General features: G+C 33.5%; 6 protein-coding genes across 6 annotated transcripts; 2 read left to right on the plus strand and 4 right to left on the minus strand.

The window, feature by feature from the left end:
• The first annotated feature begins 701 nt into the window (after window positions 1-701).
• LOC108834645 (cysteine synthase) lies at window positions 702-3,090 on the plus strand. The gene is made up of 11 exons (XM_056997485.1): window positions 702-801; window positions 1,055-1,108; window positions 1,208-1,317; window positions 1,399-1,456; window positions 1,551-1,814; window positions 1,893-2,030; window positions 2,091-2,142; window positions 2,244-2,323; window positions 2,434-2,493; window positions 2,626-2,706; window positions 2,814-3,090. The coding sequence occupies exons 2-11, from the start codon at window positions 1,076-1,078 to the stop codon at window positions 2,904-2,906; spliced, it is 969 nt and encodes a 322-aa protein (XP_056853465.1). The 5' UTR covers window positions 702-801; window positions 1,055-1,075; the 3' UTR covers window positions 2,907-3,090.
• Window positions 3,091-3,492: 402 nt separating this feature from the next.
• Window positions 3,493-4,170, minus strand: LOC108834644 (uncharacterized). Its single transcript, XM_018607971.2, has one exon. It carries the CDS (start codon window positions 3,997-3,999, stop codon window positions 3,676-3,678), a length of 324 nt encoding a protein of 107 aa, XP_018463473.1. The 5' UTR covers window positions 4,000-4,170; the 3' UTR covers window positions 3,493-3,675.
• Window positions 4,171-6,955: 2,785 nt separating this feature from the next.
• On the minus strand, window positions 6,956-7,921 carry LOC108834646 (non-specific lipid transfer protein GPI-anchored 26-like). The gene is made up of 3 exons (XM_018607973.2): window positions 7,515-7,921; window positions 7,382-7,414; window positions 6,956-7,257 (listed from the first exon to the last, which is right to left on the minus strand). Exons 1-3 carry the CDS (start codon window positions 7,837-7,839, stop codon window positions 7,154-7,156), a joined length of 462 nt encoding a protein of 153 aa, XP_018463475.1. The 5' UTR covers window positions 7,840-7,921; the 3' UTR covers window positions 6,956-7,153.
• Window positions 7,922-11,002: 3,081 nt separating this feature from the next.
• Window positions 11,003-12,069, plus strand: LOC108834642 (non-specific lipid transfer protein GPI-anchored 25). Its single transcript, XM_018607969.2, has 3 exons — window positions 11,003-11,637; window positions 11,718-11,774; window positions 11,848-12,069. The coding sequence occupies exons 1-3, from the start codon at window positions 11,259-11,261 to the stop codon at window positions 12,054-12,056; spliced, it is 645 nt and encodes a 214-aa protein (XP_018463471.1). The 5' UTR covers window positions 11,003-11,258; the 3' UTR covers window positions 12,057-12,069.
• A 21-nt stretch (window positions 12,070-12,090) lies between these two features.
• LOC108834643 (proteasome subunit beta type-2-A) lies at window positions 12,091-13,640 on the minus strand. The gene is made up of 3 exons (XM_018607970.2): window positions 13,359-13,640; window positions 13,159-13,282; window positions 12,091-12,571 (listed from the first exon to the last, which is right to left on the minus strand). Exons 1-3 carry the CDS (start codon window positions 13,514-13,516, stop codon window positions 12,239-12,241), a joined length of 615 nt encoding a protein of 204 aa, XP_018463472.1. The 5' UTR covers window positions 13,517-13,640; the 3' UTR covers window positions 12,091-12,238.
• A 7,640-nt stretch (window positions 13,641-21,280) lies between these two features.
• LOC108821894 (protein IQ-DOMAIN 19) lies at window positions 21,281-22,805 on the minus strand. Its single transcript, XM_018594884.2, has 3 exons — window positions 22,322-22,805; window positions 21,987-22,214; window positions 21,281-21,893 (listed from the first exon to the last, which is right to left on the minus strand). The coding sequence occupies exons 1-3, from the start codon at window positions 22,664-22,666 to the stop codon at window positions 21,339-21,341; spliced, it is 1,128 nt and encodes a 375-aa protein (XP_018450386.1). The 5' UTR covers window positions 22,667-22,805; the 3' UTR covers window positions 21,281-21,338.
• Window positions 22,806-25,118: the final 2,313 nt, after the last annotated feature.

A 25,118-nucleotide genomic window follows, 5' to 3' on the forward strand; every position in this document is an offset into this window, starting at 1 on the left:
GTTGTTTACTTTCAAACCAAATATGGAGCTTAACGATACCATACATGAATTAATCCAAATTACTATAAATAGAATCGCATATCTAATTAAGATGAGAACATAGTGATACTTAATATTATTTTCATGATATAAATTAAAATAACTTAAAAGTTATGAACAAATGTATAGATATATCTATATAATGATATATATATATACAATTCCCTTTATTCATCATAAATATAAGTTATAAAGTTACTTGAAAGTTATAAAAAATATATGTAAATATTTTACAATTATTATGATTTTATTATTTTATAAGTATTTATTCCCGTGCATGAGCACGGGAGAATCACCTAGTAGAGAATATTTAACTGTAAATTTTTTGATTATACCGTATTTAAGCAGATTGAGCTATATTAAATTGAATTTAATCGGATTTAACAGTATTTGACCTGGCTTAGTCACATTTAACCTGAATAAACCTGGTTAAACCAGATTCATCCGGATCCTACCGCCAGATTAAACCACATCAACCAGATTTAACTGTTTTAGACCGGATTTAACCCGTTAAAATGAATAAAACCGGTGTGGACCGGGCTAACTGGATTAGAGCGGACTGATATGGATAAAATCTTACTAAACAGGATTAAACCGAATCAGATTATAATAATCCGAGAATGAATTTTGGTAAACAACCACCGCGTGTTTTAATATATCCAAAGCATGTGGCACCTAATCTTTCTTTTATGAGAAAGTTCAATAAAAGCATATCATTTGACGATTTTATTCCATACGTTCATTCTCTCTCTCACTCAGGAGGTATCCTCATCCTCTTCCTCTTCCTCGACCTCTTCCTCTTCCCTTTTTCTTTTTAAATGATTTGTCTGTAAATTTCGAGTCTGATTTGATGGGCTAATGGTATTGAGCTGATTTCGATGCTAAATCTAGTGGTTTCGTCTTTAGATTTTGTGTTGATAAATCTGGAGATTCATGTTTTGGTAAAGTTTTAGATGTTTTATTATGGCCCTTTGGTTTTAACGTTGTCTCTCTCTCTGTCTGTGAATATAAGCAGTGAAACTTGCTTGCTTGAATCATGGCTTCTCGTATTGCTAAAGATGTTACCGAAGTAAGCACTTCAACTTTTCATTTACAAAAAAAAAAAGAGTGAGACTTTTGTTCCATATGTAAGTAATGATTTGATTCTACTTGACTCTCTCCTCGGCAGTTGATTGGGAACACCCCTTTGGTTTATCTGAACAATGTGGCTGAAGGATGTGTTGGTCGTGTCGCCGCTAAGCTCGAGATGATGGAACCTTGTTCCAGTGTCAAAGACAGGTTCAGATCTCTGCTCTCTCTCTTTTTTTTTTTTAATTTATTATTTTGTTAACTCTTTGTTCCTTTTTTTTATTTGTGCAGGATTGGTTTTAGCATGATTTCTGATGCAGAGAAAAAGGGTCTGATTAAACCAGGAGAGGTCCTGATTCTTTCAAAAAACTTCACTATATTTTTCATTTGTTCATTGTATGTTTTTGACTTTTTTTTTAGTTTTCTTTTTATTTTATTTTTAGAGTGTGCTGATTGAGCCAACGAGTGGAAACACCGGAGTTGGGTTAGCCTTCACGGCTGCTGCCAAGGGCTACAAGCTTATCATTACTATGCCAGCTTCGATGAGTGTGGAGAGGAGGATCATTCTCCTAGCTTTTGGTGTTGAGTTGATCTTAACTGACCCTGCTAAGGGCATGAAAGGCGCTATCGCCAAAGCTGAAGAGATTTTGGCCAAAACACCTAACGGTTACATGCTCCAACAGTTTGAGAACCCTGCCAACCCAAAGGTAATACTTTTATTAATCTAGATGAAATCTATTTCTTTCTGTTTTTTTTTTTTGAGACTTTGAAGCTGTCCACTGTAGATACACTATGAGACTACTGGACCTGAGATATGGAAAGGCACCGGTGGAAAAATCGATGGATTTGTCTCTGGGATTGGTACTGGTGGTACCATCACAGGTGCAGGGAAGTATCTCAAGGAACAGAACCCTAACGTTAAGGTGAGAACAAAATATTAAATTTAAATACTTTACAAGATATTAAGTTTTCTCTTGTGTCAGCTGTATGGTGTGGAGCCAATTGAAAGTGCTATTCTATCCGGTGGGAAGCCAGGTGGTTTTCGTATTCCATCTTCGTTTTTTTTAACCTGTAACTCTCATGCATGTTCCTTGTTACCTAACACTTTGCTGTTTGCTGAAAAAAATGTACCAAAGGCCCTCACAAGATTCAAGGGATAGGTGCTGGTTTTATACCAAGTGTGTTGGAGGTTGATCTTATTGATGAAGTTGTTCAAGTAAGAACTTCATCTCTAATTTTTTTTATACTATTTATTACTGATCAGAGACTTGTATTGCATCATGTAAGAGAGCTGCAGTTCTTACTTTGGTGTAACAATTTCTACAGGTTTCAAGTGATGAATCCATCGACATGGCAAGGCTTCTTGCTCTTAAAGAAGGTCTTCTTGTAAGTACTTCACATTTTGTTCGAAAAGAGTAACAAATTCTTCTTCTTTTTTTTTTAAGTTCCCTGATCTTTATCGGCTTTGCTTCGTATTCACATTTTCGTAATGAAAAAAATGTTACCTAAAAACTGTAGGTGGGAATATCATCTGGTGCAGCAGCAGCCGCAGCAATCAAACTTGCAAAGAGGCCAGAAAATGCCGGGAAGCTTTTCGTGGTAAGTTATTTGGTTTATATATATAAACAAGAAACAAGAAGCAATCAAACTGAGTCTTTGTTGTGTTACGAGGTTAAAAGAACTCAACTGAGTTGTTATTTTTGCAGGCGGTGTTCCCAAGTTTTGGGGAGAGGTACCTGTCCACTGTACTATTCGATGCCACAAGGAAAGAAGCAGAATCAATGACCTTCGAGGCTTGAATTTGTCTCACCTGAAAATTGCTCTGTTTCTTTTCATTAAAGACCCCAAAAATAAAAAAAAGAGAGATGTTCAGTTTTCTCATGATGAGAATCTTCATCTTCATCTTCAGTGCGTCTTTGTGTTTGTGTTTCTGTATCTTTCTTTTGTGTGAGAATAATAAAAATCAATCTAGATTTTTTCTGATTTTCTCTTTTGAAGAACACATTGCTATCAATAAGTTTGAGTCTACTTTGATTTGATTTCTTTATTTTCATAATGATCAGATCATCAGAACTAAACCAAGTAGTCTACTTCAACCTCATATTTTCAAATGAAGGATCTTTCCGAGTTTGAGGCTAAGTGCAAGGTTATAGGATAAGATAATGCTTAAAAAAGAAGTATACTTCCAAACCAGACAGTTGATAGTTGGGATCATTGATGTCAGCTTGTAGCTGAACATATCCTCGAGCTGGAACCAGACCATGACGGGGCTCTTGTGTTAGTGTCCAGTATCTACGCTAGAGAGCAGAGATGGGACCATGTAAAGAAAGGTAAGACAAGTAATGGAGGAAAAGAATGTGCACAAGGAGAAAGCTCTTAACCGGATTGACTTAAACGAGTTTCTCACTGGTGACAAGAGGCATAAGCAATCAGATGAGATTTTTGCAAAGCTAGAAGAGGTTGTAGGTAAATTGGTGATTTACATTTTTATTTTATTATACATTAGCAAACACTCACTAAAAGAGGAGAGTACCGAGAGAACAAGATGTGTAACACAACTAAGTGGTGTTAGAACTTAGATCTTCCGAACATCTTGGACTTGGCCGGCAACAACTCACCTGATGACCTCCTGCGTAGCATCTGTCTCATGCCCTCGGCGACGAGTTCTGCCGGGTTAGCTTTAAACTTGTCACAGAACGACAAGTGAGCGTTAAGAGCTTCCTCCACCGTCATCAGCTTCCGATCTCGGCTGACTTCATCGCTAACCACCTCGGAGCAAAGTCCACAAAGCCATTTCCCGGCGAAGTTAGCTTTGACTTTACTAATGTAGTGTTGTGTACAATCTTCCCTTAAGCCACAACACTCGCACATCACCGATTCAACGTCCATCATTAACCAATCTTTTAGTCAAAACTGTCTTTAACTTATATTAGAACAAATAGTGTTTAACTGAGGAGAGATTGACGATGGAATGCTTTTGTTGATATGTGAATATTGAACAACAAAGCTAATTGTCTGTTATATACACGTGAAAGTATACATTTTTGCATTGGTGGGGTTTATATGTTGGCTCTAGACTTGGGAACATTAATATTATATTCTAGAAAAGTTTAGAGCAAATGCTTTGTTGCACCTTTGAATTACATTACTTGTAATAGCCTAATTTCAAATGAAGCACCTCATCGTTCCTCGACCTCAAGGTTTCTGAAGTGGACCAAAGAACTTGTAGGTTGTGACATTTGGCATGAATGTTTTGGGTGTTTTATTCCACGTGGAAGTATAAATAACTATTGCAGGGTACCAATGTTTTGCGAAAATAAATGATGATTTGATAGAAATACGATTAGGCTAATAGTTGTAATAGTTGGCTCCATGTTCGAAGGGACGTGAGATTTTGATTTGTGGAAATGGAGACAAATGTGGTCGGAGTCAGGGCTCCACTCTTCAATTATTTGTTTCTCATATCAACTAATATTCAAAACATACAAATAAAAGTTAGGTATTCTTACTTGGTGGATTTTGGTCTAGTGATGATGAAGTTCTAAGTTCCTCCACTAATGTGGTTGTTGTTTAATCTGAATTCGGTGTAGTAAGTAAACATGATTTTCGATGTGGGTTGTTTGAAAAATATTTATTGAAAGATCACGAGATGTTTTACAAAGAGATTTAGCGTGTTTGATCTGAAAAGAGTAATTTAGTAAGAACAAGTGTGATTATGTAAATCCTATATATCTCTAGTGCTAAAATCCTGAGTGTTAGTGAATATCTCCTCTCTATCTACATCCTTCCCATTATATATTCGGTAGATTTGCTATTTCTGCCCTCAAGTCGGCGTAAGCTCTAACCGACTTCATCCAATTGGGTTGAGATTTATTGATTTGATGGGCATGTTTGACAGATGTAATCCATCTCCAACCGTTATGTTGTTCTAAACCATTATGTAGTTTGAATCCCACTCGGCAAAGATTGTGCAGTGCATTGGAGACCTGACAAATCCGAAAGCTCAAATCAATAGCCTTGGAAAGATGTACGAGTGTGGCCTTTTAACATGTATCATTAACTAGCCTGTAACCTGCTGTATGGTTGGGCCAGGGATGCGAGGTTCTCAGAAGTTAGACCAGCTTACTGGTTGTACATGATCATGATCACAGCTGATGAGATTCGAATCCAGAGCCGGCTTAATAAGACGAGGACACTTAGGCTAAACTTTATTTTAGATCCTATAACAAATTACTTTTTTTTTAACATTGACAAAGAAACAAATTATTTTCCTTGAACTTATTTTTGGAGCATCGAACAGATATGTTTCTTTGATAATCTAGCTAGAAAAATTTGTGATATATGACGTAATGCTATCCAAGTCTACTGAATTTGAAACAGGTCCTGGAGCTATGGCACTGACCGCCCTCCTATTAAGCCAGCCGTGGTTAAATCTGGCACTTCCACCCTCAGGACAAAAAAAGTTACCAGTATAGAGATAGCAGCTCCGGATTAATCAACGATGATTACATATTACACATTTTAGATTTTGCAGAAGAGGTTGATCATCATTCTGCAAATGTTTGGCACGTCGCATGTGCGAGGATTAATTAGTTTTTGTTTTGGCACAAATTCTGTCGGTATCTGTTTAATATGGGAATTTTAATGGCGGATAAGCTTTGATTAAAAGAAAAAAGTAGGTGTTAGTTAATTTCCGTTGCCATTTTTGCTTTCTCTTCCAGATTTCAAACATAAATATAAATGTTTGTCTATTACATTTCACATCATACATTTATAGCAATGAAGTTTATCAATGAGAAAATGATAAAAATAGCATCAAACCAAGTTTTTGTCACAAAAATAGCATCACAAGGAAAAAAATGACCAAAAAAAGTTTTATTGAAGAGTAAATATGCATTTATAACTCTTGGGTTAATTAATCTAAGACTTAGGGTTTAGAGTTAACGGGTGGATTTTAGGAATGTATTCAAATTTAAAAAAAAAAAATATTAAAATTTTCAAAACAAAATGTGCTATTTTGGTCATTTTATTTTTTGAGTGTTATTTTTGTGACAAAAACTTAAAAAGTGCTATTTTAGAGATTTGCCCTTTATCAATCTCATCATCACTAAATATTTTTTTTATGTTACTTAATTTGTGATGTAATATTTTTTAATCTGCAGGGTAAGGTTTTGGAATATAATTCATTTTTGTAAAAGTTGAGTATTTTCCCTTTTTTTAACAGCAATAAATCACAAACTTAAGTATTGTCATGGTCCACAAATGAATCCTCGAGCGCCTGGTGTGTATATACGTTTGAACTCTTAAGCGTGAAATCTTGCCTTCTATGCCGGAACTCCCAAGGATAAAATTGGCTTACATAGTCAGAACAAAGCAGTCGACTAGATAAAACTGGCTTCTATAGGCTTGTTCTATGTTTGCCTCAAGTAGTTCTTAATGAATATCATGGCTACAATATCTAGTGTAACGGGGCAATTAGAAGGGTGACCTTACGTACGCCCTTACCTGCCCATACTGTTCTTCTAATGTAGGATGAGCCTTACAAATCTCTAGAACCGGCAATAAAAGTTCAAAAGTTAAGTTTGTGTGACAAGGTTCGCCTAAATTAAACTAAATAAGGTACTATGAGATTTGATAACCTAAAATACATGTGTTGCTAAGTAATAGGTTCAAGAGATTAAGCGGTGTTTAGATGACTGGGAGGTTACTCCAAAGCGCACAATCTCCTAGGTCCCATACATCACTTTTACCGGCCATTTTATCGGTCTGCTTCTGAATCTAAACCCAAAATTTATAGGTTGCTTATTATATCTATGTTTGTCTAATGTTATTCATTTCAATTCATGTCCTAGAAAGTAATGTTTATTGCCTAAAGGCCGTAGATACAACACACTATTTATCGATATCACTCAGAAAGTAGGGATTTATAAAGCACAAAATACATAACACAACACCACACTACACTCTTCATGTTCAATAGAGACTAGTAAAGAATATGCCTATCAAATTAAGAGGCCAAAAGCTTTGTGGTTTCTAACGAAAAAGGTCAGTATTTTGAGCATATAATGTAGGAAGCTGTGGATAGGATGGCGAGAAGAGGGAATGAGAGCTTGATAGAATTCCCATCAGACGACGACCCAACTCTTGAACCTGTTTTTGATCCATTTCCATGTTTTGTTCATTGATAGTGTCGAAAATATATATGATCAGGTTCCATAAAGATTATCAATACTGGTTATTTGTTTATTTATTTTATATCAAGTTGGCCCTTTACCTGATGTGTTTGATGATTCTGCATGCGAATTAACTGAAATACCACATGAAAATAACAAACTCATAATGCGTCAGAGACACCAACAATATAAATCTAATAGAAAGTGATTCCCCCAAAATAGAACCTATCTTACCATTGCAGCTACTTGCAGGAGGAGTTTCAACATTACAAGCTTTAGGCAAAGCAAGAGCTTGTGTTTGATTAACATTGATCCCAAACTGGGAACCTCCACCTTTGGGAACCTCACACAAACACTCAGGAGACGACCTGACAGCATTAGCTAACTGATTGCAACATTGCTGGGAAGGAGTAGAAGAGTTCCCAGTGATGTAGCCAAGACACAGCACCATGCTTATAAGAACATTTGTGCAGTCAGATTGAGCAGAAACCGTCGTTGTGGACCATATCACTGCCACTGAAACTGTAAGCAGCAGCAGTGAACACATTCCATGTTTCATGTGTTTTCTTGTGGTGTTCTGAATCTCTTAAAGAATTTGTTTAATTGTTTATTAGTTGCTGAGTTTAATGGTTTGTGTTGGAGCGTTTTGAGAGCAACTAAAATAAATAAGGAAGTGATGACCGTAGAATAAGACGAAAATAAGGAGGAGGCTTGATCTGGATGACCAACTTTTGCAATACCTTTTTGGTGAAGTTGCGTTGTGATTAACAATTAACCGACACTTCTGAGAAAGAATCTTATTACGTTTTTAGTGACTACCTACTTGTTGTCTGTTGACCTACCTTTCTGATTAGATAATTTTTTTGTTTCACCTGATTGACAAATCATTGTCGACTTTTTAAATAAAATAAGAGAAATTACATGTATAGAAAAAATGTTTTCTTTCTTAGATTTATGTATAAACTTTGAATAGTTGAATATATTGCATGTTAATCTCTATAATATTATTTGAGAAGTCAGTTTCCTATGTGTCGCGCTCACGTTAACTCTCACGGTGGTTGATTACATTGTTACCCTTAATAAATTTAAAATATTATATTCAAATACTATTATTTATTTTTTATTTAAATTTCTTTTGTAAGATTTTCCAAATAACATGTATAATAAAAGGAAATATTTATAAAGGTTATAAAGCGAATTTTAAAACAAAAAAATATGTATAAATAATATGATTTCATTAAAAAGGAAAGTTCACCAAATAGTAATATTCTATTTAACAATATTTTTTGAATGACATAATATATACTAATAAAATACTTTCTTTATATTTTTCAAAGTAATATAGAATATTTTTTACATATCTATCAATTTTTAGATGATTATATAAAATAATTAAGTAACATAAACTGATATATGTTTAATTGTCGAAAATAGTTTATAGTTACTATTATTGAAATGTTATTTGTATTTCTTATATTTAGTTGACTATAATATCTTTCAATTACAAACAAAAATATCTATAAATTATATTTTACTTATATAATATGATTTCTCAGATTCAATCACAATTTTACTACTTATTTTTAAGAGATATTAAATTTTATGTTTTTATGTTTGTGCAACTTAATATAACCATATCAAAAGGCATACAATTAGTTAGAATTATAAAAATACTTTAGTTATTGTAAAATTGATGTGTTCATGAGCATCTTTTTATAACATATTTAAAAAAACAAAATTTAATTTGGTATATATTATGAAAATACATGTACATTTAAACGATAAATAAAATTAATCTGACTTGACTTAATTATAATAAAAATGATTATACTTCAGCTGAATTTGAAAGAATATATGTAACTTAATATACTCCCGACATGAGTGACTCGACAAATCCAACTTATATCTAAAATCATAGATTTAACTATAATAAGAAAAATATAATTTTATAATAATAACAATTTATATTTATAAATATAAACTATAGGATGACTCAAAACACATTAACATATGAAATAAAATATTAACTAACTGTAACAATTTAGGTCTTTTTTAAAATTTATATATATGCATGAGACTTCAAAATATTATCTTTATATTTATTTACATAATTTTATTCAAACACTTTAGTTTATTTTTTTATTTCATTCTAAACATAATATATTCTTAAGTTATACATAACTTTCCTAAAATATATTTAAATATCTAAGACAACAGCCAACCTAAATGCAAATAAGAAAATTAATCAAAATTTTATTAAATTTAGAATAAAAGATACTATACTTTAATTCGTAGAAATAGATGCAATATAATATATCCAAATGATAACTAAATCGACTGTAAGAATAACAAAACCAACTAGATGTAACATATTTCTAATTAAAGTAATATAACATTATTAATACAAATTATGCATAAATTATAAATTAATTAAAATTTAAAAATAGCAATCAATTATTATAGTATATATTTATTTTATAGATATTTATATCCGTGCATGAGCACGGGAAAATCACCTAGTGTCTACATATATGTACATACGACATGTCAGATATAGCTATTTTAGTTTAAACTAGTAGCTTTGCTTGTGTTGTAGAATGCAAGATGAAGTTAACATCTTTAGTTACTCTCTTAGTTGCCGTCCAAAGAAAGAAAAAGGTTATTTTCTTTGTCAAAACTGACGTGAAGATGCAAGCGTTTACTTACTTCCGTAACATGTATATGGCTGATTGCAGTATGAGTTTGGCTATGGTGGTTGCTTGAGCTTGACTCCTAGGCCGTGGCTGTAGGATCCAAGAGGCTGCAATGGTGAGTCTTAGAGCAGAATTTTGCCATATTTTAGAAATTAGTGCCTGCCAAACTACCATTAAGTACGCATATTCGAACAAGAGATGATCCAAGTGTCTATATTTCGGTAGAGTAGAGAACACACGTGCTGTCAAATTTAAACCCCAATTTCTAAGCATGTCCCTTGTTGATAACTTTCTCTTCATAGGCAACCAAGTTATAAAAGGTAAACAAGTAACAAGTTACTCTCAAGTTGCTTTGGAAGATTTAAGCAAAGAAAAAAAAAGTTGCTTTGGAAGAGAACTTCTTTAACTTTTCTTTTAGCTACCACCATAATAATTAGCAATCATGTTTTATTTTGTTCTTAAAGATATAATAGAAAAATAAAGATTTTGCTTTAATTCTTATAGATACATTAGTTATAAGTACACAAAAATCGAACATTATAAATTCTACGACAAAAAATTATAGTTATATCACAACCAATCATCCACGTATCCATCTCACTACACCATATAAAGATATCACAACCACGAGAGACAGATGGCGGTGTTATAGTCGCTAGGGAGAGGGAGAAATTATGTAATTCTTCCAAACGGTGGTGCTATATGACTTGTCTTACAAATATATTTTGGGATTCGACCAATTTGGAAAATGCCTACCTCATGGATTATGAATTAATGATAGCACTTCATGCTCATGCAATGCATACTAATTAGCGGAGGCAGCTTATTAGGGAGGAGTCAATTGACCCCCATGAAATTTGAAAAATATACATAAGTTTTACCATATTTTAAAAATGACCGCAATCAAATAACATTTTCGACCCCTATGATTAATTATCCTGCCTCCGCCAGTCTATACTGATCCGAGCACATTCAATTAGATAAGTAACAATCAAAACGTAAATTTGATATTCCATCTAAAGCCCAAATTAGGTTAATCTTCACACGTGTACGTATATGAGTGGCAGATCAGTGTCAACTCAGCGCCTCCCAACAAACTAAAATCTGCTTCGTCCCGGTAAAGTCGAGCTCAAGGGGCAAACTCGTAAATACAAGAAATTATCAAGACCTCATCAAGTTGTTATTTCCCGCCACCATATCGTTACGCGAGTCTCACTCACTCGTCGTCACTTTCGTAATCTCTCTGTAACTGAAACCAAGAAGGAGCTCTCTGAAACCAACGACAATGGCCGCCGCCACCGTCGTACTCATCCTCATGCTCGCGATCACCTTCTCTTCCTCCGCCGCCGCCGAAGCCGAGACGCACGCACCGTCTTCTTCTCCACCGGCTCCGAGTTGCTCGGAGGAGCTGGTTATGTTCTCTCCGTGCATCTCTTACGTCTCTGCTCCGCCAAACAACATCTCAGAGACGCCGGATCCTCTCTGCTGCACCGTTTTCTCCACGTCTGTTCGTTCCACCGCCGGAAAGTGCCTCTGCTATCTTCTCCGCCAGCCGATGACCCTCGGATTCCCCTTGGATCGATCTAGATTGCTTTCTCTTTCTCAGATCTGTGCCGAGTTCAACAGCTCCGACGAATCTTTCGAGTCTCTTTGCTCTCCGTCAGGTTTAGTTTTCGATTCCTCTTAAATCCAAATTGAATCGATTGTGTTTACTTTTAGGGATCTTGATCTTGTGTGTGTGCAGTGTCGCCTGAGCTTCCGCCGCTTCAGAGTATCCAGTTCACGTCTCCCTTTGACTACGGTAAAGAAACCAAATCGATTTTGATGGATTTTTCTTTTTGGTTGAGCTGATTCGAGACTGAGTATCTCTGCAGGTGATCGAGACTCTGCCTCTCCTCAATCGCTCGGCTTACCACCGCAAACCGCTAAGTTTCCACCAAGCTCCGATCAATTCTCGCCTGATCTAGATAACGTCTCACCACAAGCCATCATAAACGGCTCTATAATGATCAGCAACCTGTTGCTTCTCACGACAACCATCATCATCATGACTTTGGCAACTTTTATCCTTACTCGTATCTGAAGCAATTTGTTAATACTTTCCTTTCATAAACAACAGCATAGCTTTTTCTCTTATTAGAAAAATGTTTTTGTTTCAAATTTCAACAATGTCATATAATATCATATCTGGGAACTAATTTTCCATGAAGCTTTTAAAGTTTCAACATAAAATAGCAAATTTCAGCTTAGTAACATAACAGAGAGTTAGACAGAAGCAGTGGTGACATCTTGCACAGACTGACGCCAAGCGTGCACACGAGCTCCATCCTTGTCGACGATCTTGATCACAAAGTTGGGTGGTGCAATGACCAGCCTTGACCTGATCTCAAGTATGCATTTGTCGACCAGTTCAATGGCTTCCTCAACTGACATGTCGCTGCGGTAATGCCTGTCCATTGTGGAGAGAGAGAAGTAGGAGCCGTAACCGAATGCTCCCTTGTCAACCTTGTGAAGAGTTGCAATGTAGTCAATGTAGTATAGAGATGCGCCTGCTTCTTTGTCGTAGCCAGCCATCAGGATGTTTACTGAGTACGGGTTCTGGAATCAAACAGAAATTTAAAAAAAGCAATGAGATATCTCAAGTGTGTAAGGCCATTCATAAACAGCCAAAAGAAACAAGGTAAATCAGAAGAACAATTGTGGAAAACTAATACAGTTTCTACCATTGCCATTTTCAGTTTCCATTAGCAATCTTAAGCAAAGGCTACATACATGGGTTTATTAGAGTATCTAATACCCCTCAAAAATTTCTAAAAGTTGAAAAATACCACATGTGAGTATCTAACATTCTTATCAAATGCCAGGATCAGTTACTTATCAGGCTTTGACATAAGGATCCTGAACTTTGTTACTTCAATCAACCCTGAAGGGTAAGAGTTCTGTAACCAATGTCTTAATCATATAAACAAGAACATAACCTATCAGAACAGTTTCAATCAAATACCACAATAACACACAAGTTGGACTAAATTGTATCAAAATAGTAAAGGAAACCCCCAAGAATAAGCACATTATCTATCACCGCCAACACCTAAAAGTTACTCCAACAATTTAATATCAGCTCATAAAGTAATCCAAAAGCAAACAACTTTAGAAACCAAAATGTCCCCAAACCCAGAAGTCACCTTTCTCAAAGCAGTGGCGAGCTCTCCACGAGTGAAGTTGGCAGCAGCGGCGGTAGTCAAAGGGATCCCGTTTCGGAACTGATACAGTGACACATTCTTCTGTACATACTCCGTAAACTGAACCCTACAAAAGAATTTTCCAAAATCAAACCCATGTACTGATGATTCAGAGAGAGATTGAGAGGCGGAGGAGGAGTCACCGGTCACCAGGCTCTCCGCTTGCGGCGATGAGCTTGTGTGAGTCAAGGACCATGATCTTGTCCTCGTTGTTCTTGTGGACAAGTATGCTGTGAACTGCCGATGTATCCGCCGCCACGATGGCGAATCCATTACCAACGAGACCGAACACGCACTCCATCGTCAGATCTGTTCGCCAAGATTTCTTCAGTTACTTAGATCTTCTTTCTCCCAATTTCGATCCGGTTGTCTTATTCCTCCGGTCACTGGGGATATAAAGATCAAAGCTGACTTGAGGAACAAGACGGGTTGATGGGGTGATTCTACAATATACAGTAGTTAGGGGTACCTTTGACATATTAGGTTACAAATAGGGACCTAAAAGATAGTTTTGGAATATCTAATTGTTCTGAAGTTTGAGGACGTAAGTGAGAGTTTAGCAAATGTTCAGGGGTTTACTTGTAAATAAACATTAGTCTCTCCAAGCGTACTCTCGCTTTTTTCACTTGGGACCTGAGTTAGCTGATGCAAACCAAATGATTCGATCCGAACAACCGAATTAAACCGGAAACTTGGTTAAGAAGATAGAAGGTGTTTTCTAATTGAGAAATTAACAGTTTGGGTCACTTTATGACTTTGAATAACACAATAAGTCACTTTGGTATACCTAGACACTTTTTTAATGGTCAAATACTGTTATGCCCTCCTCTTGTGTTTAGAATTTTATTTTGTGTTTTTTCTTTTAAAAATTACTTTTGGGTTTTTGTTCTCTTTTTTTATTGAGAACACGCAGATAAATAAAGTGAATCTAGGTTTTCTTTTCCTCTCTTTTCTGACGAAGGCGATGAACAAGATTTGACTTTCGTTGAGTTTCCGAGATGACGAGGAGTGGGAAGCGACCGGGGAAAGAGTATTGTGTTCGTGAGTTCGATTTGATAACGAATCCCATGATTGAGATGAAACCCTAATCTCTTAAAAATTGGGGGAAATCATTTGTGGTGGTGAAGATTCACCAGTGCCTCTTGGAGATACCATAACCTCGCCGTAAATCACCAGTCAGACAGAAGCAGGAGTACTAAATCAAGGCTTCTCTCTTCCATCGTATCTACAAGGAAACATGATATGAAGAAAGAGGCGAACTTCTTGTCAGTTTGAATGTTAATCCCAAAATTTCTGTAATTCAAGTGGATTTAGTATGATGATCTCTGTTATTTGATCCATTGGTTTGTGATTATTGTTAGGAGTTGTAATGAAAAAAAAAACAGAGAATAAACATATGTTTTATTGTACATCTTATTTCCTGCTCTAGATTGGAAGAATGATATCAAATTTTGATTCAATACGAGCACATGATTACATATTTAAAGCATAACTCATGTTTCTTGTTCTAGATTTCAAGGTTTACTTGGTGTACGTGTAGTTTGATGTTGTGTACATGTGGATAGAGTTTCGAAGATGTACATGTGGACACAATATATCATCTTTATAAAAAATTCTCTTGTTGCTTATAAACACTCGTCCATAATAACCCGTACACAAGAGCATGTCTATAAGGATGTGTATATTCATATCAGTTAGTATCCATAACCCATTGTCCATTTTAGTGAACATATGTTGTTGGGATTGAAAATGCCAAACAAGCTTTGCAGGAAGCTAACATGTGTACACATCCGCTTAGTATACCTATGTACATTAATTTTATACATGTACATTTTATCTATATAGTGTACATTTGTACACATGCACTTTATCTATGTAGTGTACATGTATTCGTATATATATGAAGAGGAGAAAGTCTTTATGTACATTATGTAAACACTGTATGCAATGTGTTAACACTAGAATGAGTTCCAGACATTGCAAGGCTTGTTCTTTTAGATGAAAAAGACAAAAACAAAAAATGTTTTTTGAAAAAATGTGTACACAAGTAATTTAGATGTACAATACAAATTAGATGTACACATGTACTGCATGAATAAAATGTACACATGGATAGTAAATCTGGGTGACAACTTTTTTAAAACCTGCAAATATGATATTGTACATGTACAAAGCATTCATATACACATAACATCTAAAAGCTTTCAGAAAAAAAACCAGAACAAAAACATTAAAAAGCACAATAGATAAGACGTTATACTGTGTACATACACACCCAACAACATCTTTGAGAGATTTATCAAAACCAACAAATCTAAAAATCAAAAACCCAAACAACATTCTAACCTCTGATTCATCTTTACGCACTCCAGATTTATCTTTGTCTTTGAAAGATTCAAAAAACCCAACAACATCTCTAGCTTCTGAGTCAATAAAGAGAGACAAGAATTACAAACCTAAAAATCAAAATCAATATTTAAAAACCAAATCAAAAGCCTAATCCCCTTTTTCTCTAGATCACCGCTGCGAAGAAGAAATTCCAGATCAACAATCCTCTATTTGCTGGGAAGGATTCATGATTCTTGAAGCTTTCAATGAGATCGCCGTGGAGATGGATGGTGGGTTTTCCACTGACGGAGAGAGAAGTGGAAGAATTTCATAAATCTTGAAATGGAAAACAAGATGCGTTTTTCCAGAGAAGGTACAAGAAAGATTTTGCAGCGAAAGAGGGTGAAAGGAAGTTTCTGTAATGAGAATGAGAGGTTGGTTTAAAGAGATCGAGGAAGAAGAAACAAAGCCATTAAAAAAGTTAATGTAGAAGATAGATAAGGTCAAATTAATAAACGTTTTTTTTTAAAGAATGAAAGAACACAAATGAAATTTCGCATGTGACTTGATAGGAAGAAGACAAAAGAAGTGTGCTAGTAGTCATAAGTGACTCAACATGTAATATAAAAGATAGAATGTGACCTACAATGTTATTTTCTCTTTCTAATTTCCTAGTTGCTGTTTAATGTTTATTGAAGAGAGATTTACTAAATGAGTCACTTTCTGATTTTTAATATCACCATAATTCACATTGTTCTACACAGGCGATGGTTGTATATTATTTTGTCCTTCTAAAAAGAAAACGGCGATATAGTTTTTTCTTTGGTTTGGGTTTTGAATTTTAAAATAGATTAAAACAGATCGGAAAAAGTGAAAGGTTTGCTTTTTATTTTATGAGCCTCACTTTTTTACAGCAATGACGGTGACCAATTGAGAGATCCAGATTTAGAATCGATGAGAGTGCGTTGATGGCAAAAGACGACGGTGAGATGACGACGAGACGGAAACGAGCGGGTAAGGAAGTAGTCGGAGTTTTCTTGGCGTATAGCCGTCGTTGCTCGGGTTTTGCAGGGGCGTTAAGGTTTTGTTACAACTAGTTAATGGGTTTGGGTTTTCCTAAAATCATTAGAAAACTTGTCTTTTGCTTGTCTTTTGATTATAAACGGTTAATCTATACAAAATTTGTAAGTTTTAGAGGTAAAATCGTCAAAAAATTAAAGATCTCAGAAAGAAAATCAATGGCTGCTCCGATATGAGTTGCAGAAAAAGTAGAAAACCCTAGTTTAAAGAAGATGAGTTTATTACAAAATTGTCACTCTATAAAAAATATTGTACATTATCTTTCAGATGTACATGTGTACACATCTTCTTATACATGTGCATTTTATCTATGTAGTGTACATGCACACATGCATTTTATCTATGTAGTGTACATGTGTTCGTATATATATATGAAGAGGAGAAATGTTTATGTACATTGTGTACACTACGGTGATAGGCTCTATATCTCAGAAAAACCACAATCGCAATATTTTTTGCAGGATTGAGTTTCTTCAAACTCTCATCTTCAATCGATTTTCTAAAGTCGATGGCTCTGTTTCTTTTATCTTATCTTTGCTTTCTCACGACGGAAGAAACTAGAAAAAGAAAAAATAATATTAAAAGAAAACATTGTAATTTAGTTTTATAGTATATAATTAGTTAGATTTAAGGAAAATAATAAAAAGGCAACAATGGTTTTTCACATGTTGACAGCTAAGGAAAAGTGCATTGGAAGAGAGGAAAAGTGTGTCGGGAGACACAAGTGATCTAGAGTGTTATTATAAACTATAAAAGTGACTTGTAGTGTAATTTTTTTCTTTTTTGATTTTTTTTTTTTCAAATGTGATCTAAAATTTTATGTCTAACACAAAATAACCTATGTTTTTTATGAAACTTTATTTTCTCTATTCATCTTTAAAGTTCGAGTTATTCGCGAAAATGTCATTTTTCAAAAATATTTGTTTTACCTTATCTTTCTCATCTTCACCAATACATATACCACCATGAACAGCCAATTTGAATTTCTTAATGCACAAAAGTTTTGATTTTACTCTTCATATCTCATTAATTATTTACACAAATCACATCTCTTTCATTTTTTCTTTAAATTTATCCAAAAAAAACCCCAAAATTTTGATTCCAATCTTTGCAAGGTTCATAAAGACATTGAAGTTCATGATTCTTAGTCATTAACAAGTTGGTAGCTTTTGTAGTGAAGTTGTGGGTGTTTGTAGAAGTTAAGGAAATCATCTCACAGATTCAAGGTATGAAATAGTTTTTTGTTCAGATCTGTTCGCGAATACTTTCAGAAAACTTCGGGAAGACTTTGCTAAATGTGTTCTCCATCGATAAGACTTACCTAGAAGTGTTCTAATTTTCGTTTGTTAATAAAAAAAAAACCAAAAATCCCGGAGAAGCCTTCTCGAGAAGTTTTCCCGGATAAACATGTTAGTTTTGCAATTGACCAAAGTTTGTCAGAAATTTGTTTTTTATAGAAGATTTCTCAGGAAGTTTTCTCGAGAAAAATTTCTATAGAAATTTTCTCACTGTCGAAAGAAGCTGTGTAGATTACCTTTTCAATTGAATAATAATAATAAAATATTTAATATTAATGAGAAGAATTCTAGAAAAATACTTTTTTAAAAATCTTATCAAATTTTATTCCAGATTTTGGTCAAACATTCGGTTACGAGAGAAGAATTCTTTAAAAATCTTCCGACGGATAACATCTAGAAAAATATTTTTTGAAAAATTCAAATATAGTCAATTACAAGAAAGACTTCAGAAACACCTTCAGAAGACTTCTATATCAAACCTATGATAATTTTATTTATTTTTTTGAAGCCCACAATATGATTCTTGTTTGATAAATTTTAGACATTTTATCCGACATGTTTAGTAAGACAGATTTTAAAATGTATAATTTATTATTAGACATTAAATTATATTTCATTATAAAATATGGAAGACAACATACTATAAAAACTACATGTCCTTCTACAAAATCACCATTTTTTACCAAACATACTATTAAAAACTAACTTCCTATGTAAATTTTTTATTTTCTACTAACATGTTCATGGATATTTTTATTTTTTACTCTCACTCCACGCAAATCTCGAATCTCTACCTAATAAATTTATTATTTGGTTCTTCTATCGTTTAAAATGTCTATTTATGGACTATATAGCTTTCGAATTGTAATTCCTTCAAGTCCTCTACATTTAGTATGATATAACAAAATGCAAGAATCAAGAGTTAAGACGATATGTCTCTTCTTCTGCATACTAGGTGTTTAGTCCCCGCGCAAGCGTGGGGATATTGATGGAATTGTTGCTTTATATGAGGATGTGGAGATAGTGTGCTCTAAGTAGAATTTCGAATATAAATATTTGTTGCTGATTTATGTGGGGTTAAAGAGTTGCGATAAATTTGTATATTAGCTTTTGTTTTTTACTTATCTTTTTGACAATGACTATCATTTGATCTAGGAAAAGAGATTGTGGAGAGAAAAAAAATCACAAACTTAGTTTGGAGATCATTTTACATGCATGCGACCTCACTTGTCTAAAGTGAACCCTCTATACTTCGAAATTTGTTGTGGGAAGATGTGCGTCTTCGGCACGTGATTGAAGATTATTTATTTCAAAAGAAATTCTACATATTTTTTTTTGTTGGATAAAATTTCTACATATTTTTTTTGCATATGGAGATTTGTTATTGGGTGATTTTGTGAGATATACATAGTAAGAAAAAATGAAGAATATAGTCATGTATTGATGTGTGTGTCATTTTGGAGTGAAAATGGACGATTCTCTCATTTCCAGCGCGTGAAAATTAATTAATACAAATTCTCAATAATGTATTATACTTATATGTTAAGTATAGTATAGAACAATCAATTCATAACAACAACCCATTATGAGAAAAATGAAGAGGATAAAAAAGATGAAGAAGAAAAACATATGAGGAAAAAGTGGAAAAGAAAAGGTGGAGGAGAAAATGAGGACAGGGAGAGAGAGAACATTTTTATTCTATGTTTATTTTATACTATCTTCGTTAGATATATAATACATAACAATCAATTTATAAAAATACATAATCATATTATGAAAAGATGAAAAAATAAGAAGGATGAAAATATAAGAAGGATTAAAAAGATGAAGAATTCTAGAGGAATAGACAAATGAACATGCAGAGGAGAAAATGAGAAAACGGTGGCGGTGGTAGCAGTAGGGGAGGGAGGGGAAGGAGGAGGAGGAGGAGGGGAGAGAAAGAGGGAGAGAAAATGTTAATATGTTTTTATGAGCAATGAAGGTGTTGAGAACTTTTTTCAACAGTTGAACAACATGCAATGAAGGAGTTGAAATTGAGAAACGAATGAGGTGTATTCAACTCAGTTGAATTCTTTCAACAGTTGAAAGAAAAAATTATGTCTCCATTTTTACCACATGGCGCGCTCATCCCACACAATAATTCAAACTGATTTATTTTCTAATAAAATATTTTGACAAAATAAATATTATATCAAAATTCATGATTTTTTATTATCTACAAGTAGAGACTAATCTCATTTCATTTGGATACATATAAAAAAATGTTAAATTTTCATTATAAATTTATATTAGTTAAAATTAAATCAATTATTTTGGTGTTTTAAACTTCTTTTATTAAATAAATCCCAATAACAAATTTGGATTTTGTTGTTTTGTGTTTTTTGTGTATTTAAAGTTTTTCATTTTTATTTATTTTATAAGAATAATTTTAGTATTATTTTCTAAAAATAAGATGAGTATATAAATACAAATTTTATCAAACATTATGCTATTTTTATTTTAAGTTAATTACAATAAAATTATTAATATGTATTTATTATATTGTAAAATATAAAAGTATAAATTGAAAATAGTGGGGTATGGTGTTGAATTTTATTAAACAAACTATTGTAGATGTTAAAAAATAAAGTGAGTGTTGAATAATTAGGTGGAAGAGAGAGAATGTGATGTGAAATTTTAAAAATAGAAAAAAGAATGTTGAAAATGAAGTGGTGTTGAAATCATTGTACATAGTCTAAATAAAATAGAATACATCAATATTATGTCTTATTTTGGAAATAAAATCTAACTATATATATATATATATGTAAAATAATAGATTAAAAATCACGATTATGGAATATTATATAAAATTTATAAAATATAAATTTGTTTTGAAAAACATATTATGTGTAAAAAATCTATATTTTTATTATGTAAACTACTGTACAAAGTTCAATAATTGTTTTAATAGAAATTGAAATCAATTAAAATATAAAGGAAAAACATATTTGTAACAGAAAAAAAAGAAAAAGAAAAAAAATCAGGAAAAATGCATGTCAAGGGAAATATGGCAATTGTTATATAAATATATCATAATCTTTTGCTATGTATATAATGAATTTCTTTTGCTATATATATACTTCATTTAATTCCTACAATGGTTATGGTTCCAAATTTCTCTTTGTTATTTGCTGAAATATTGATCATCGAGAAAACGAATCCTTCTTCAGTTACTAAGTGTGTCTATTTTCTTCCAGCAATCAAATCACTTGCTAGTTTCTAATCACACTTTTTAGTACATGGTTCCCCTGAACCTTCAATAACACAACCAAAAACAAGAAAGAAATAAACAAAACAACACATAGCCAGGAACAAGAGAGCAATAAACATGAAGATTTACCTCAGGTAATTATTTCTTGGGAAACAAGTAATTTTTCACAAACCCACATCAACATGTCTACCGTAGTTGCTATTGGTCATAATTGTACTGGTAGATCCACATTCACTCTCCATAAGAGAAATGTTAGATCTATCGAGCTTAATTGCCATCCACGGATGATGATGGTGATGACTTTGACTTTGACTTTCCTTGCCTAACTGAGATGAAGATCTCTGCATCCTTACAGCTCTGGGGACACCGTTCCTCGGTGCTTCCATGGAAGATCTTCTCCTCCCGCTTGGCTGCTTCTCATAGATCTCAGGAGGTCTCTGCTTAGGCGCACTCTGAGACCGAGCCTTGGCTTTAGAAGACTGAGTATTGGCCATGTAATTTGGGAAGAGAGGGTAATCGTAAGAAGACAAAGAATCTCCATTGTAATACTCTTTGAATCTGGAACACTGAGGACTGCTCTGTGCTGTGTTGAACGAGTTACAATCCTCGAAATGGCTACTATACGCTCGAGGACTCATGTCTGTTATAGCCGAAGGAGCTGGTGAGTAAAATCTAGACTGAGTGTCCATTTCCACAATCTTGATGTTTTCTTCATTCTCCTGCAAGGCAAAAATAGAGGAGTCAAAAGTCAGAAACTTTGGGATCTGGGTGTTGTCAAGATTAGATTTTGAGATCTGGGTTAGATCCATTACGTGGTAAATGTTATGAATCCGGGTTTTATGAATCGATGTTCTTGGATTTGTGGGTTTTATTGGTGAATCTTCGATCATACGGATCCTCTGTTCTCGAGCTTTAGTTTGAAGTGTAATCAATGCCTGCATACATCTAAGTGTAGCTGTTGCTTGTTTCCTTACTAAATGACCTCTCACAAGTGCTTGTAATTTCACCAACCCTTTTAACGCTCTTAATGCTTTTTTCGCCTGCCCCCAAAAAATTATTTTAAAAAAAAATGAAACTCTTGAACACAAATTTGAAGGTAGAAAGAAACAGAGTATTTAACAAGCTCGAGTTTGTTTCTGAGTTTTACCAAATGAGAACGAAAGCAAGCTTGGATCTTCACTGCTGCAAACTCTTCAACAGCCACTGCAACCTCTACGGCTGAAACGTTCTTGCTCTGCTCATCTTCACTATCCACCACAAATGGTGGGGGTGGAGGAGGTGGCGGTTGAGGTGGTGGAGATGAATCTTTGAGGGTGGAAGCACAAGCTGGCGGTGCAGTGGCAGAAGAACGTCTGAAACTCCATCGACGTTTCTCTTTAGGAGTGCCTGGAGTCGTAGAAGTGAATCCACACTCGCTCTGAATAATCTTCTCTTTTGTTCTCTCTTTCTTTCCGGTTAAGAAATTTCGAATCCACTTGCTTGTTTTCCCCATTATATCTTCTGAAAAAAAGCTTTGCTCAAACCACCATTATATGTCAGAGAAGAAGAGATTGTACTGTGTGTGTGTGTGTTTGGTTTTGAGAGGTTATAATGAGACTGACATTTTCTTATTTAAGACGTTGTACTTAAGAACTCTTTAGATGCTTCTTTTCTTGGACAGCCTAACACCATAAAAGTTCCTTAACTACCCATCACTCAGTAACATTCAATTTTTTCCCATTCTTTGCATTCTCTTATTGGTTTATTTATGTTGGAAAGTATAAATTTTTATCTAATTTGTCTCTGTGTACAATTTTTGTTTTGTTTTTTATTCTGGTCTGTAAACCTAAAAAGTATGGTAATATTAAAAATGCATCGACATATATGTACATAACTCGATGTAGATCTAGTCGGTTCATTACCACTCGTTACTATGAAGATATGTTATTTATTTATTTATATTACATTCTTTTTAAAGTATATTTGTAGGGTAATTTGGGAGAAGAAGAAGCAGATGGGAAGCTCCATGGCCACGATTAAGCCACTAGAAGGCCAACTACACAATCTCAATTAACCAGATTTGATATCATATAGTACGAAAATACCCTTTGACGTAGTCCCAGTTAGTCTTATGGCTAAATACTTCAAACTCCTGCTCATGAACTTTATAAGTAAACGTTGATCGTTGTTTCTTTGTGTTAACGTGGATGTTTCAGAGTTCGTATTTACAATCACATCTGTTCCTAATTGATCACTATATAAACTAAATGTGTCACGACAAAAGACAATTGTGACTGATATCATATAACTAAGATAGTTTAGATTCTATAGAAAAAGAGATAGTTAAGTTGGATGGTTTTATTTTGAACTCTAAACTCCTATGACCGTAGGCCATCCGCAACGGAGGGTATCTCCAAAAGTCTACGCAGAACTAAATAAGTAGACAAATTTAACATTTTGACCAAAAAAAAAATAAGTAGACAAATACAAATAGCAGAGAGAGATTGAAGAAATGTTGGAGAAATGGCTAGAAACATCCCTATGCGAAGGTATTCTAAAAATTAAATTGAGAGCTTTTGGTTACAAATGTCATTCCTTTATTTAATCTAACTTTTGAGATTAAATTTAATTACAATGTAGTCGTATATCATTATTAAATTTGTGAAAGACTATTATAAAATTGTAACCAGGGCTGATGCTCTTATATCTGTAACTCTTTTAGCATTTTAATTGAAAATCTTTCTTCAAAAAAACAATAGTTAAGTTGATAAAGATATGGATGCCTTTGTCTTCAACACTTATGTAGGACCGTTTGAGTGAAGTACCTTGCTAACTACGTAACAGATAGTTAGGTAACATATACTGATATATTGATTTGTTACTATCAAATCACACTATCCAAAAGTGTGATTAGATACTGTGATTTGAGATGACTGAGCCATGTGAAAAAGGTAAAGACCATGCAGAGTCCGTGTGAAATACTTTTTATCATGAATCTAAGCTTGTCTTTTCTTAAAGGGACGTGATGCGTTCATGGAATTTGGCGTGAGACATATATTACCATGAAAATATATTATATTAGATGGAAACATTTGGAATAATAAAAACACGGTTGGCTTTATTGCCCCCACACTAAAATGTATGAGAAAATGATGTTAGTAGTTATAGTTTGTGGTCACTGGAATAAGACTGTTCAGGAAAATAGAATTCTACATATTTTTATAGTTCTTAGTAATCAGAGCTGCAGATATAAAACTCAAGCTCCTGGATTACTATTTTCTGCGTGAATTATGCATTCGTCAAGTGTGCGCATAAATTTGATGGATGTTAGAAGGATGTCATTTTAATGTTTTTTCTTCACCGTCTGTAGGAGTATAAATTTTATAGAATTTCACTTTTAGTTTGTTGGAAATATATAAAATATTATATTTTAGTTTAGATTAACTTTAGTGCTAATTGTAACTTTAATGCAGATTTATATATCTATATTACTTACTATTTTTAGTTATAATTTTTTTACAAAAAGTTATTTAATTAATAAAGATTTTAAATTATTATAAATTAGAATTTCAATATTCATATTGGTATCAATGTATTAAACTATGTTCTTTTATTCCATAGATTTATCTATGTAATGTAGATTTTGGATCATAATCTTTTCTATAGTAATAATTGAAAATATGAAATTTATATTTGAAATAAAAAAACATATTGTATTTGGACTGAAAAGAAATAATCATGTGGCAATGAAACGATTAATAAAAACACAACTATAAACATCAACAAACTAACGATAATTTAGAAGTGTTCAATCCGGTAAATCGAACCATTTAGAACCAAACCAAATATAAATAAAAAACAGTATAAATTTCGTAGTATCGTATAAACCAAATTTATGTTATTTTTAAGAAACCGTAATATATATAGATATTGTTCAGTATATTAAGCGATCAAATCGATTAAAC

This window comes from Raphanus sativus, unplaced genomic scaffold, assembly GCF_000801105.2.
Source record: "Raphanus sativus cultivar WK10039 unplaced genomic scaffold, ASM80110v3 Scaffold0663, whole genome shotgun sequence".
NCBI lineage: Eukaryota > Viridiplantae > Streptophyta > Magnoliopsida > Brassicales > Brassicaceae > Raphanus > Raphanus sativus.